General features: G+C 52.9%; 1 protein-coding gene across 1 annotated transcript; it reads right to left on the minus strand.

The window, feature by feature from the left end:
• Nucleotides 1–741: 741 nt before the first annotated feature.
• Nucleotides 742–8,231, minus strand: FOXE1 (forkhead box E1). Its single transcript, XM_037004177.2, has one exon. It carries the CDS (start codon nt 7,014–7,016, stop codon nt 5,889–5,891), a length of 1,128 nt encoding a protein of 375 aa, XP_036860072.2. The 5' UTR covers nt 7,017–8,231; the 3' UTR covers nt 742–5,888.
• Nucleotides 8,232–14,624: the final 6,393 nt, after the last annotated feature.

Genomic DNA, 14,624 nt, shown 5'->3' on the forward strand with positions numbered 1-14,624 from the left:
GAGGAGAAAGAAGCACCCATGGGGAGACAGTGGCTGGCTGCTGGGAGTGAGAGTAGGGCGGAGAGTTAAGTCTCTATGAGGCTGTGGTTCTCACACTTTATCTCTGGTTACTGAGTGTCTCCATGCCTGAGAAACCATGGCTGAGGCTGTTTTCTGCCCACTCTCTTGGAGAGAAGCTGCTTCGGCTTCTCAGATATCAAGATAAACTGGTGCTCTACACCAGGGTGGAGATCCACCCTGATTCCAGCTTCCCAATCTCTTCTTCCTTACCCTGGGAGGGACTGACAGCTGATCCCTGGGCCTCCCTGACTACGTGCTTATGCACCTGGTTAACCCCTCTGGGCCGAGCTGGATCTGAGGCTCAGCTCTCAGAAGAGGAATTTTGGGGCTGGCAGAGGGCACAGGGAGCTCGGCCCTGAGGTAGACAGCTAGGGCCACTCTGGAAATTAGCTTTGCAAAGGCCAGTTTCAGTCTCAAGTGTGGAGAGATGCTGGAGAAACCAGACCCAAACTCATTAAGTACCTTCTATCCTCCTCCTTCCCAGCCTGTTTAGTTCGGTGCTCAGTTTGGGCTGGGAAGCACTAGCCACACCGGTTTCTGTTTAGGTAGTTCTAAGCTATTTAACCAGTCCTGATCTCAGTTTACCCATCTATACAATAAAAGACAAGTCCCCCAAGCTGCACTCCACCCCCAACCCCCAATGCCCATCTTCACCCCATCTACTGACTTCCATTTCCACATCGCCTTTATTTAGACAATAATCAAATGCAGTTTCCCTTGAGAGGAGGCATATGTTCTAGTGCAGCTTGGACACTCACAGCTATGAGATCTTGGGTAAGCCACGTGTCGCTTCTGTAGCTCTACAGAAGCTCTACACACACTCACACTATTACTGTTTATTCCTATTATTAACTCACGTGAGTGCTAAGATGAGTCTTGGTTCTCCCATTGAGTTGCTGTGTGATCCTGGGTGGAGTGCTTGCCCAGTCTGGACTCCAGCCCTGTTCTTCCTGGTACATTCCCCCTACATGTCTGAACTGTTTTTCCTCAGGGACGTTTTTTTCCCAGTTACTGTGTCATGTCAACCCCCACCCAGGTGTCAGCATTTCTTGGGAACAGAAACCAAGTTATTAAGAGGTGTGTGTATGTATTTGGGGTGGAGGAGGATTCGTTAGGCACCCAGGATCTTGGGCTGACCAAGGGGCACATAAAATGCTCTCTTTAGAGCATCCCTTTGCTCAGACAGACTCAGAGATAGAAGCCCCTTCCTTCTGGCTATTGTGTCCTGAGAAGAGAGCTTCATTTTCCTCCTAAACCCTCAACTACCTCAGACTTGGGGCTGGAGCTGAGGGATCAGCAGCCAAGTTCTTCATACTTGGGCAAATGACCGCTGCATAGGGAGGGTGTGGAGACCAGAACCCAAGCTTCCAAAGTGCTTCAGCTAGGAGTCAGGAGCCTGGTTCCTAGCCTGGCTCTAGTTGGCACCCCAGCTTTCAAGATGCTATCAGATAAACTCTCACTGCATGTCACTGTCAGAGTCACCCATAGACTGGGAACATGAGGTGAGATGTATCCTAAGGACTAGGATTCCAAGGCTCAGAAGGTGCACCCAGGGAGGAAGTGAGGCGCTCCACACCAGCTGTGTCCCCTTGCCACCCAGCCCTCTCTCCTCTCTGCAGCCAGAGTCACAAGGTAGCACTGTATCACTTGTTGGGGTTCTTGGTCAGAAACAGGAGGCCTCTCAAAGTTACTCTGGGGACTGTGATCTCAGTCACATAACACATTTTCTTTTTCCATTTCTCTGAAGTTCTGCCTCTTTGCCCAGGGCATATGAATCACCTGAGGGTCTTGTTGAAAGGTAGGTTCTGATCCAGTAGATCTGGGGCAGGGCCTGAGATTGTGCATTTCTAGCAAGCTCCCAGGGGACGTCCATGCAGCTGGTCTATGGCCCACACACGTAGAGTTGCAAGGCCTCAGGGCCTTAGTCTCTTGTGTAAAATGGCTGAGAGGGCATGCCTCCTGCTCTGAGCTTCTCTCCTGGCTCTTGGAAAACTGCATCCTGGATTCAAATGACCTCAGCAAGAATTCGAGAATGTGAGGGTGAAAGAGGACCTGCCACCTAGTTTTGTAGATGGTGAAACTGAGGCCTACCCAGTCCCAGGTGGAGCTTGTTCAAGATCTTACAGCATTTCAGTGAATAAGTGGAGACTCAAGCTTCCTGCACAGGAAAAACAGAAACGAAAACTAGAAACGATTCTCACGGAGATGTTTGCTGTACTTTCCCTGGGCAAACTGGGTTCTTCTGATTTCTTCTTTTTCTTTCTAACTTTCTCTCTCTCTCTCTTTTTACAATTGAATGTGTACCAATTTTGTAATAAAAGAAAATTCTCACAAAGTTCTTAGTAAATCATTTTTTATGAATGTGCCGAGGAAACTACGTACAGCAGCTTCATTTGTGGGGGTGTAGTTCAGCTCAAATCCCAAATTCATTTCAAGGAGGTTAACTTCTTTGGGGCCCACGAGTCATGGAGCTGAGGAGCAAGGCCAACACCTTCAACAATCACTGGGATCAACAACCACTGGGAGCAGCTTTCTGCGCCCCCTTTGCCTGTGCAGTGGGGACACTTTCCCCAAAGCGCTGGCCGCAGGAATCTTTTCCTTTGGGGAAGGAGGTTCCCTATGCTATTTCGTAGTAAACAACCTTGGGCCAAGCCTGCTTTTGTTGCTGTTTTCCTAAGCTTAATTGCAAGCAAAGTTAATTTGAAAGAAAATAAATGTTACAGCTCTGGGGCAAATTCTAACGAGCCTTGGGCAATTAGGAAAGAACGCATCTAATTACCCACAGCCCCAGGACGCCTGCACACGACGTTGGGGGTGCAGGGCCCAGATAGGGGCAAACAATTTTTCGGGTTTCATAATAGGAAGAAGAAGAAGAAAAAAAAAAAGAGAGAGAAACGCACCTCCCATCTCTGAGCCCCCACATGGAGAACTGGGAGGTCCTGTTCCACAGTTTGGAGATTCCTAGAGTTGGAATGTTCCAAGACAGCGGCAGTGAAATGTTCTACTAATTCGAGAGTCACGCGGACTGGAGGTTCTGCCCGTGACCCAGGCGTGGGTGAAGCGCGAGGGGCGCTCACTGGTCTGCGCAGCGTCCATTGTGGCCAGGCCCGGGGGGCGCTTGGGCTTTGGCTGGCACTGGCCGGCGGCGGGAGGCTGAGAAGGGCTGATTGCCTTCAGTGCCTTGATCCCAACACTCTCCCGTCTCCCTGACGTCTGCTGTACAAATCCAGTTCCCTCGTCGCCGCATCCTCTCTCCCCGGGCACAGAAATCACCTGCCATCCTAGTTTTGGAGGGTGGGGGCCGAAGACGCGTGCAATTTTCCACCTCTATTTTTTCGTTCCTGGGGCTTTACTGCGACGCCCCAGGAGTCTGGGGGATAAGGCAGGGATTTTCATTTTAAAGCCTTTGCTCCCTCCATTACCCTGCGCTTTACAGTTTACAAGGTGTTTTTCACCTCTCTTGTCTCGTTTAACTTCAGGAGGACTATTATGAGGTAGGGGTCACAAATTCCTATCCACAAATGAGGACACTAGAGGAGAAGGGGCTGGCTTAAGGTTAATGGTGCTGTCAAAGCGCTCCACTTGGTAATTTAAGAGCAGAGAAAGGATCAACTCCCGCACTAACTGGACACATAGACGTCCTTCTCTGGCCCAGATTCTCTGACTCTTGACAGCCAAGGGCAAAACCTCTGGGTGGACGGCTCTCCATTTCTGGTGACTGCCGATAACTTGCTAGGGAATAACTTGCTAGGCAAGGCATTCTGACTTCTGTCTGGAAGAGCCAGACTGTCTAGCCGCACATGGAGAACCTTTGAATTTTATACCTGTAATAGTCCGTATGGAGAAGGGAGGCCCAACACCTAGACTTTTCCAAGGTCATGGGGGGATGGGCTGTAATCTGGACCCGCTGGCTGCAAGGTCAGAGCTCCAGCTGCCTCCTGCGCCCAGGTGGTCATTTACCACCACCAAAATTAGAAAGGCCCAGCCTTCAGCTCACACCCTGCTATTGAGCACTTGGCATGGAGTTAGTCCAAAGTTAGATGAGCTGTAATTGTAAAATACACTCCAGATTTTAAAGACTTAGTACAAAAAAAGTAAGATATCACAATTTTTATACTCATTTTATGTTGCAATGATAGTTTGGGTATATTGGGTAAAATACAATATATTATTAAAATTAATCTCACCTGTTTCTTTTCATTAATGTAGCTACCAGAAAATTTTCAATTACACATGTATCTTACATTATATTTCTATTAGCACTGCTTTAGACGAACACCCGTCTGGACTGAATCACACTCATGGGAACAGGATAGTGCAATCCCCAAAATGGAAAATAAAAATTACTAGTGGTTTTCAGTCTTCTTTCTCACACAGCCCCCCACCATTCCCTAGCAAGTTAACTTCGCAGAAAGAGGCCAAATTTCTCTTGCCAGAACTCACTTGCTCGAAGATTTTTATTAAAGGTTTCATCTGAACGTGGAGGTTTATCTGAAAGCTGCACATTGAGCCTCTGAAATATTTAACACTGGAAATTTTCACTCTAAATTAAAACTAAAACATTTCACAAGAAAAATGTGGGGAAGTAGTTGGATTTTGTCTGATTTGGGTCAGCTTGCTGCTTAAAAACAAATGGACAAAAAGTTAAAAATCAAGTTTTTTTCTAAAGCTTACTTCACCAACCTCCCCAATTAATTTTTCTCTTTCCTTTTAATGCATGGGCAAGTTGCTGATGTATGGGAGAGGGTGCCAGGGATGGAAAAGTCAGTCTGATAAACTGTTACCAGTGGGTTCCCCTCTGAGTCCTGTCATCTCTTTGAACTGCAGCTTGCCCATTGGGTCCATGGCTTCTTCATGAAAAGAAAGAGTGGACAACTGACAAATGTCTTTCTCCTTGCCTCTTTGGAAAACCGCATTTATGACCTCACGGTAATAACTGCCAAATGCTCACTACATCGTGTTCAAAAGGTCCATGAAATTATGATATAATCACTGCCTGGAGCTAGTCCAGAGACTTTAGGTTAGCTGCTTGCCATGTGCTGCTCTGTTCTGATTACTTGGAATACAGTTAAGCCCTGGGTGTATATAGGGCAGCATGCAAGGTGATGGGGGCTTTCAAGATCATATGTTAAGAGTGTCAAATCCTGAAGCCCTTTTGTATAACAGAAGGGGAGACTGAAGGTGTGGGTAATGGGAGTGGGTCACACTATGGAGCTGAAACACAGTCCAGACCCAGAGTCAGATCTGCAGGTCTCAGAGGCAGGGGAAACCAGACCCAGGTAAGCAAAGCGGATTTCTCCCATTAAAAAAAAAAAAAAAAAAAAAAAAAAAAAAAAAAAAGAGGCGTTACTTCTTTTGCAAACTTGTCCTCCTCACCTTAAGAAGAAAGGTACTATGGGAGCCTCTTACTGTGGTAACATAAAGGCCCAAAAGGCCTAACTGTGTAAAAAGGCCAGAGTTTCGCTCAGTACGGGAAGAGTGAAGCCATGTGGCTCCCCACGATTCGGATCCTACACGCTGATATAGCACTATGCTGGGCCCTCTTTATTGCCAAGGACCCTCTCGGGTAGATTTCATAAAGTCATGTCCTGTGGAGCTTCGCCTCCTTGAGGGTCCTTTGTCCCAGTCATCGGCCTCAGCTGCCTCTTCCCATCTACAAAGCGAACCGGCTGTGTACGCATTGCGCCCCACGTCTGCGCCTTTCCTGCCCACTTCCTTCCACGTGCCTCTCAATTCAGGCTTTTCTCCAGTCCTGTCCTCAGGTCTCAGGGATACTCAGTTCGTGTGGACAGCCGAGGTATTTATTGCTTTTCGAGCGTATGCTCGGCTCACATAGCAGATACGAACCGATCCACCCCGCCAGAATAGGCGGCCGCATGGCGAGTATGGTAGGCGCCTCCACTGCCTCCTCCGAGCTGCCCACCAGGATTGTAGCAGGGCCCCAGAGGTCCGAACTGACCGGGTGATGTGCGTCCATAGAAGTCCACTGCGGCCTCGACGCCGCCACTGCTGCCACCCGTGGGGGACGAGGCAGGCCCAGCTAATCGGCTAGCAGCAGCAAAGAGGGCGCTGCCAGCCCCTTGCGGATAAGCGCCGTCGGGGCCCGCGTAGGCGGCCGCATAAGCGGAGGGGTTGGCTGGTCGCGCCCCCGCGCAGGCGGCAGGCTGGTAGCCGGTGGTAGTGGCGGAGGCGCCAGCGGAAGCAAAGGCGCAGGAACCCGCGGGCCCCGACGTTGCAGGACCTAGTTCTGGGCTGAGCGGCCGCTCCGGCACCAAACCGAAGACGCGGCATGGGCCTGGCGATGCGGCGGGGTAGTAGACCGGAGGCGGCGCGGCGAGAGACGGCGGCGCATAGCCTGCATAGACGGCGCCCGGGTAAGGCGGGCGCGCAGCGGGCACAGCGCCTGGGAAGATGGCGGCGGCGGCGGCGGCGGCGGCGGCAGCGGCAGCCGCCGCAGCCGCGTCGTGCATGTAGGCCGGGTAAGTGGAGAGGTCCGAGCGTTTGAAGCGCTTGCGGCGGCGCAGGAAGCTGCCGCTCTCGAACATGTCCTCGGCGTTGGGGTCGAGCGCCCAATAGTTGCCCTTGCCCGGGCGGCCGGCCTCACGTGGGATCTTGAGGAAACAGTCGTTGAGCGTGAGGTTGTGGCGGATGCTGTTTTGCCACTTTTTGGGGTTGTCGCGGTAGAAGGGAAATCTTTCGGTGATGAACTTGTAGATGCCGCCCAGCGTGAGGCGGCGCTCTGGCGCGTGCGCTATGGCCATAGCAATGAGCGCAATGTAGCTGTAGGGCGGCTTCCCGCGCTGCAGGGGGCGCTTGCGCCGCCGCCCGCCCGCACCTCGGCCGGCGGCCTCCGCAGGGACCCCGGTTCCCGCCTCACCGCGCTCCTCCTTCACGGCCGCCAGCGCCTCCGGCTGTGGCGGCGGCGGCGGCGGCGGCGGCCCGCTCTCGGCCGTCATGGCGCAGCCGTCCCGCGTCCCCGGGCGTCCCTGCCCGCCCGCTGCTGTCGAGGGCCGGGCGGATGGGAGCTGCGGGGCCCGGGACGCTGGGTCACGGGAATGGACGCTGGGCTCCTATCTGGAGAGCTCAGGGGGTGCTCGCGAGCTGGTCCTTCCCGGCAGGAGCGTGCTGGAGGCTTGGCGCCCGCGTTTTCTGAGCTGGCTCAGCGCGGACAGAGGCTCAGGCGTGTCCCGCCCATCGACGGCTCTGCTCGTGTTCTGGAACTCGAGGCCAGGAGCCAACAGCGAAGCTGGGACTGGAACTGGGCCCCAGTCGCGGGCCGAATGGTCCTTTGTGCGCTGGTGCAAGGCGGTCAAGGGGTCTGGAAGCGGTTCTGCGATTGGGACGCTTGCAGTTGGTCTGGGCTTCTCGCTGCTGTGAGACCAACCGCCGAGGTCGTGCGCGCAGAGGAGGCTGCGGGCCCGATGAGGCGAGGGCACTTAGTGACGGCGTGGGGCACCCTGGTGGGGGCCGCCTAGGCGCTGAAGCTTGGGAGGGCAAGGAGGCAAGGCGCTAGCGGCGAGGTCGCAGCGCGAGCCAAGCGGGGCAGCCCGCGACTTCATCTCCGCAGCGTTGGCCCCCAGCCTCCAAGACCGCAAGCGAGGCGCTTCCCTGCACACACCCGGACCGGCTCCTCCCTCCGCCGGTTTCTCCTCCTTAAAGGCGCCGGGGCGCTCGGGGCGGTGCCCGTTCCCCGCCCGCCCCCCGCCTGCCCGCCCCTCGAGCCCTGGCGCACCTCCCCAGGTAGGAGCAGCTGTGGCGGCGCAACGGGCGTCCCGCAATGTCAGAGCGGGGAGGGCTTGGAGATCCCTTTGACCGGCCTCCTCTTCGCGCCTATGGGGAGACTGAGGCCGGGAGAGGCCTGGGACCGTTTTGGGCGACCTCGGCGCCAGAATTCAGCACTTCCACCCTCTACAGAGGGCTGCGACTCGAACGTCTCGCCCCACTTTTATGTCCGGAGAGGGTGAGAATTGGCGGAGGGGGCGCTCGGTTCTTGTGAGTTGGGGGACGGGGAACGGAGACGTTCCACGTGACTGGCCACCAGGGATTTAAAGGATGACTTTCAAACCCCAGTCAAGGCTGCCCTGCACATGCCCCATCCAGCCCCTCATCTTTCAGTCAAGGATTCCTGGGCCCCATCGGGAACGTGACATGCCCCGGCCCCACGGCGACTTCGTCGCTCAACTGTTAGGACTGCGCTTCGCCGCTATGTGCTGGAGGTAGCCACTATCCTTCTCTGGGGCTCAGGTTCCTTGACTGTACGGAGGATTTGCATCTGGAGTCCTTTAGTTACCGATATTTAGAGAACGTTCCCCCCCCCCCCCACACACACAACTCCAGTCATCTGTCTTTGGGTGACTCGGGACCCCTCTCTGTATGATGGAGCGTGGCGCGCGGCCTAGAGGCTGACGGCCGGGCTTTCTGCCCTCCCGCGGTAACCTCCTCCTCTAGTTCTCCTAGGCCAGGGAGGGCTCCAGGTGGCTCCCGAGACCCCCTGGGCTGTTGAGGGCTGCGAAAGGTGGCGTCCAGGGGCTGGCGGCAGGGGGTGCTCCTGGTGACGCGTCTTTTAGGGAAGGGGCGGGCAGATGGGACCCTTTTGCTTCGAGGGTGTCCGGTTTATGAGCTCGTTTCCTGCCAGCCCCCGGGGCGACATTCTGGCCTGAGACTTCTTGCTGCGGCATCCCCGCTGGCCTGAGTTCGCTTTAAGGTCTTCTGCGGGGAGACCCTGGGCCTGTCCCTTCTTCGTCGCAGGGCTTCAGTTTTCACCTCTGTGAATTGGGGGCCGGAGGGAACGTGCGGATCTGGGAAGGCCCTTCTATCCGTAGGATTCCGGGCCTTGGTGCCAACTGCAGAGGCTCCAGCCGGGACGCAGCTTTCCGCGGGGCTGTGGCTGCAGGCAAGGCGGAACGAGCCACGAGAGCGCTGTCGGCTCCTCCTTCTGGGTTTTTAGTTGCATTCTTGGTGGTGGTAAGCTGGGTCCAAGCACTGGGCAGCTGCCCTAGGAAGAAAGCAAAGAGCCCAGATCCTTGCTCTGCCGATCCGGGTGTGGAAGCAGTTGCCCGGTTTGCATGACCACTTTCCTCAGCTCGAACGTCTGGAGAGAGGCTTTTTCACTCGCTCAACAAAACTCCCTGCTTCCTTCTTACAAAGTAACGAAGATACGGAATCCAGGTTTCATCCTGCAAAACAACCTGCTTCCCTCTTGCGAAGATACGGAAATCCAGGTTTCATCCTGTTACGTTTTGTCAAAGCAGGAAAAACGGTTTTTAAAAATTTTGTTTTAACCGGATCACATCATAATAATTTTTTAATACTGGACTTTGTGTTTCTCTATTTCCAAGATTCTAAGATTAAGATTTCTACATTTTAAATTCTGGACCACCATTGTAACATGATTCCACATCAAAGAGTGAGATTCTGTAATTCTAAGATTCCATGGCCAGAAATCTAAATTCTTTTACTGTGATTATATTCCTATGACTTTAAGCCTCTGGTAAAAGTATAAAAGCATATTCCTCATATTTTAAGATGCTGGGACTAAGATTTTGTGCATGAAAATATGCCGCTGCTGGGAGCTACTTCTTCCTAGTTTTTAGATACTTTTGCATCTCTAAGATAAATGTTTCATAATTTAAATTTTTGCCTAGGAATGTCTAATTGGAAGATTTGGGTCCTATAAATTCACAACTTTATTCTTCCTAAATTACAAAGAGTTAGTACTGGATCCACTATTCTGTAATGCAAAGATTCTAATTCTAATAATTCTTATTTGTGATAGTATGTTTAATGATTGGTCCCATGACTTTAATATTCTCTACTTTTAAGCTCCATGACTATGGTTAGAAGCCTCCTTGTTGCAGGATTTCTTGGCCCTCATATGTTTTGTATCCGTGAACCCATTCTTCTATGATTCCAATTCCTCTTTCTCAAAATTTCCTGCTACCAAACTACACCTGTGCACTATACGAAGCGTGAGCATGCCGAGATTAGAATCCCTACGATCGTGATTCTAAAATGTTCATGAACAAAGGATTCTACTCTATGTTTTATTCAAATAATACATTTCAAAATTTTGTACTTTGAACATTCTATGAATCCACAATGCAAAATTTGAATTAAGCGATTTGATGAGTGAACTGGGACAGTTTATGCTTTTGGATCAAAACTATATACATAAAGATCCCTTCAGTGTCTCGGCATTTTCTCTCAGTCTCTGGTCAAGTCTTCCCCTCTCCTTTCGTATCCTGCTCCTTAAGGTTTGTAATCCATCCTATTTGAGAACCATATGAAACCTATTGTGTAGGTTACAGCCCCTTGGAAATCATTTTCCTAGTCCAGCAGGGGTGGGTTGGTGTTGATGTGGGTGGGTGCTGAGGGATTTTTCATTCACTTTGTGCCCACCTTCAGCCCTGCATGTATCCCCCGCATCCTTTGGAAAAACCTGACCCCCTCCAAGGTTATTTAATATGTAATCTGGGGCGGGAGGGGAGGAATGCTAATGATCTATGGAAGATGCTGACAACTCTTTCCCAACAACTACTTCCCAGAGCTTTGAAGTGCCTTCTGAGGGTCTGTAAATATAAAGAAGGGCATCCACACAGTCATGGAAAATTCCTTCATATTCCTCTTCTCAGGAATCCCTTCATGCAGCTGCGGAGGTAACCAACCAGCTCTTCTTCTTAAGGAAATCTTGGAAATTCATGGAAGGAAACTAGGTCCAGATTGCTGATGAGACTTGCTTAAAATTCAAGTCTTGCAGAAGAGGACTGAAAGCGACAATCAGGTCTTGGGGCTCCTTATCTCCTGCCCAACCACCTCTCTCTCTTTTCCTGAATTCTCAGTGCCTTGATTGTGCTTAATGGTCTGGTCTGATCCACTCTGCTTAAGGAGCGATAACGGAAACTACAGACCCTGATGCTTGCAAATCAGATCCAAGAATTTCAGGATAGCGTGAACACAGTGACCTCTGTTTGGTTACTCTGGGGCAGCCCGTCAGGATCGGAGAGCTGCATGGCCTCAGAGAGCATAAGCGCAAGACTGCCACAAAGGGGGTCCCGTGTTACAGCCCAGCCAATGGGCACAACAGCGCCTCGCAGAGGAAGACCTCCGATTACACGTAGCCCATTACAGGCCCGGCGGCCTTGAGCCATCCGCTACCCTTTTTAGACCTCGGTTTTCCCATCTATGAAGTGGGGGAATCCTCTACCTGTCGTTCCTCTTCCAGACAGTCGAGAGGATGGAGTGGGGGCGCATCGCCAATCCAAGACCGTGATCATTTTCTTCCCCTTTTAAAGAGGTTTCAGGGCGAAACTTGGGCGTGGATAAAAAAGAAACCTCTGGGAAAAATTCAAGTTGTTCCCACTCGTGGGCAGAGATGAGATGCCCCCTTCCAAGAAGTAGCGATTGATTTAGTAAAATGTTTTCTGTGCCTGCCAGGGGTATCCAGTCTTCGAGGTCCGCGCGAGTGTGGCCTCCTTCGGCTCCCAGGGCAGCGCGGGAACCCGCGGAGCTCGGTCGCGGCAACCCCGCTTCTAGTGCTTTCTTTCCATTTGGTTCACTTTAATCCCGTGAACAGATAATCATCATTACCCCGGAGACCGGACGGAGGACCAGAGACCCAGACAAAGGAGCCTTGTGCTTCCTGCCACCCCGCTTGGCTTGCACTTCGCCATCAGCCTCCTGACGCGCTTCGAACAAGCACCTCGCATTTTTCTCGGCTCCCGGTCCCAATCCTGCCCGCGAGTGCCCGGAGCAGGGAGCTCAGGAGCAAGCTCGGACATCCAGGAGCTCCGCAGAGGCGGCGAAAGGGCCAGTCGGACCCGAAAGGGCGTGGACTTTTCCACTGCGCACAGCGAGCAAGGGACCGAGCCGAACCTGAGCCCAGGCCTGGATCTTGCCTCCGCCCCCAGGTTAGAGCCTCCACGCTTTCTCCCGCGCGGAGCAGGCGTTCCCGAGTTGAGGCCCTAGGAGAGCAAGGCACGATCCTCGTCCCTTAGACGCAGCCGGGACGCGGGCGGTAGAGAGCTCGGGGGTGGCCGGTGGACTTCCCTGGGAAAGCCGTGGTCTCGGACGGAGGTGGCGAAAGCAGGATCCCGGGTCCTCCCAGTCCGCGGCAGGCGCACGTACGCTAGTTCGGGACCAGGGCGCAGTAGCAGCCCTCTGATCGTTGGGCTTCGGGGTTTTCTGAGCTCTGCTTTCGGCTCTGGGACTCCAGAAAGACCAGAATTTGCACGGAAGATTATGGATGTTTCGGGGGAGAGTTCATGGGTTGCTAGACAGTCTGAAAAAGGCCTATGATTACTCCCCCTGCCCCCTCAGCCGGTAAATGCATTAGACTGGATTCTAGTTCAACTACCTGAGGCATGGGAAGAGACAGCCTTGCCTCTTTCCGCAGACCAGGCTTGGCCAGGAGCCCAGGCCGTTGGTTAAGATCCCTGACGCCGCCTTCTGCCGCCTCTGGTGCCATTAGAGCATCTCGTCCCCCAGCTCAGTCCTGACTCTGGGGTGGGGAAGGGGCTGGTTAGAGCTTGGTGGGGTGCCTCAGGTAAGTCCCCCAACGACCCCAGCCCGCTGGCTGGTTGCTTAGAGTCCAGGGCACGGGGAGGCGATACGCCGGGAGCTGGAAGACACTTGTACCCCAGAGGTACACTCGGGTGGCCCAGCACTCCTCGGGCCTCTTTCCTTAGGGCTTGTTTTGGGTCTCTTTCTCTGTCTCGAGGCCCGGGAGTGTGCGTCTCTCTCAGTCTCACGCTCTTTGCGCTTTTACTCATGAATAGGCTTGCGTGTGTCCTTCCTTTCTGGGCTGTTCTCCTCAGAATCACCCCGGAAGAGAGCCGGCAGCCTTCGCACTCCACCCAGGGCTGGGCTGCCCATCCAGCCTCTTCCCTCCCAGAGGGGTGGTGAGAACAGCGGCTTGGTGGGAGAGATGGAGTCCGCTCAGGAGGATGCTGGAGCCGGTGCACTCATGACCCTTTGCCTTTCTGCCCAAATGCCTCTTGGAACCCTTGATTCCTTCTCTGCTGAGCCTGGCCTGGGGAGTGGGGATGCAGGGTTACATAGTGCTAGCCTTCTGGACAAGTCTAAGGCTCCAAACAGTCCTCCCCTGCAGGGTGCTCCTGCTGTATGTCTGCACAAACCGGGCCATTTGGCTGCTCAAGGACCCATTTCAATGGTTCCCTTCATCCATGGCAAGATCAAGTGCATTTTCCCTGGCCTGGCAGTTCAGGGCCCACCCTACACTAGCAGCCCCTTCCCCTCCTCTCTCCCTTGGTCTTCCCTGCCCTCAGCATAAGAGGACTCCCACCAAATCTCCAGTTCCCTTGAATAAGCTCATGCCATCAGCTTGGAAAAGCTGGCCCTCCTCCACCTCTCAGCTTAAATGCCTCCTCTTCTGGGAAGTCTTCCCTTATCTGCCTAAGAGATCAAACTCTCCCTCTTTGGGCATGCCCCAGTATGTTTGGATTTTGACACCTGTCACACATGTTGTGGTATAATGACTTGGTTATGCTACTGTCTCTGTTTTTCTCTGTGAGCTCCTTGATGGTGGGAAGTGTGGCTTTGTTCAGCTGGGCACCCAGGTCACCAGCACAGGGCCTGGCACAAGGCACAATGTGGCCCTGCTGTGAAGCCAGTTATGTCCAGTTACGCAGTCCTGGACCAGTTCCTGTCTCTGCCTCTTCCTAGCTATGTGACCTTTGGCCACCACTCTGAGCCTCAACTTTTCAGACTATAAAATGGGGATAATATTAATGTCATAAAATAGTTGTAAAGGTTATTAATATTAAAATCAAATACATACAAAACTCTTCTCTGTCCAAACACTGTTTTAAGCACTTCACATACATTCAACACACTATAATATCAGGAGACTTGGGGGCAAGTCTCAGGCCTGTCACTAACTAGGCATTGAGGGTACATCCAGGAGAACAGGCAGAGCACTGGATCTGGAAGGCTTAATGACGGGCATATGTCATCTAGGCTGGTGGGCAGCTGCAAAGGGCCCAGAAGCAGGGGTTTCATAGGTAATAAACAGGGCATGAGGGAAGATTCAGACTCAAAACAGCATCTTCTACCCTAGATTCAGGTATGAAGGTCTCTGGGATGATCTGGGGGCCATCTTGAGGGATGGTTTGGCCAACCTGAACCTACTGGGCTGGTGTCTGAGGGTCTCACAGGTGCAGCCTCTGTCCCTGGTGTCCCAGAAACTTAGGGGCTTGGGTCTACATGCAGCTCTGGCTTTTGCCCAGGTAGATGTGGCCCAACATTTTGGCAGGAGGATTGTGGAAATCTTCAGCATCAGGCTGGATATATTCAGAAGCATATTCTTCAGTCCTGAAGCCATCCATGTGTTCACCATCCAGTATGGTAGGATTCTAGGGGCCACAAGACTGATTAGGGGGTCTGGGCTTGCCCTCTGTGGGTTTCGACATACCCCAGAAGTAAGAAAGAGATGAGAGACTGCTACTGAGGTTCCTTTAGAGGGCCTCAGCCTCAGTGGATTGTGTATATGGCTCTCTGTCTTCACTGAGTACCGGCCAGGCCAAACTGGCCACAGGTGGCGAGACCAT

Source organism: Manis javanica, chromosome 2, assembly GCF_040802235.1.
Source record: "Manis javanica isolate MJ-LG chromosome 2, MJ_LKY, whole genome shotgun sequence".
NCBI classification, from domain to species: Eukaryota; Metazoa; Chordata; class Mammalia; order Pholidota; family Manidae; genus Manis; species Manis javanica.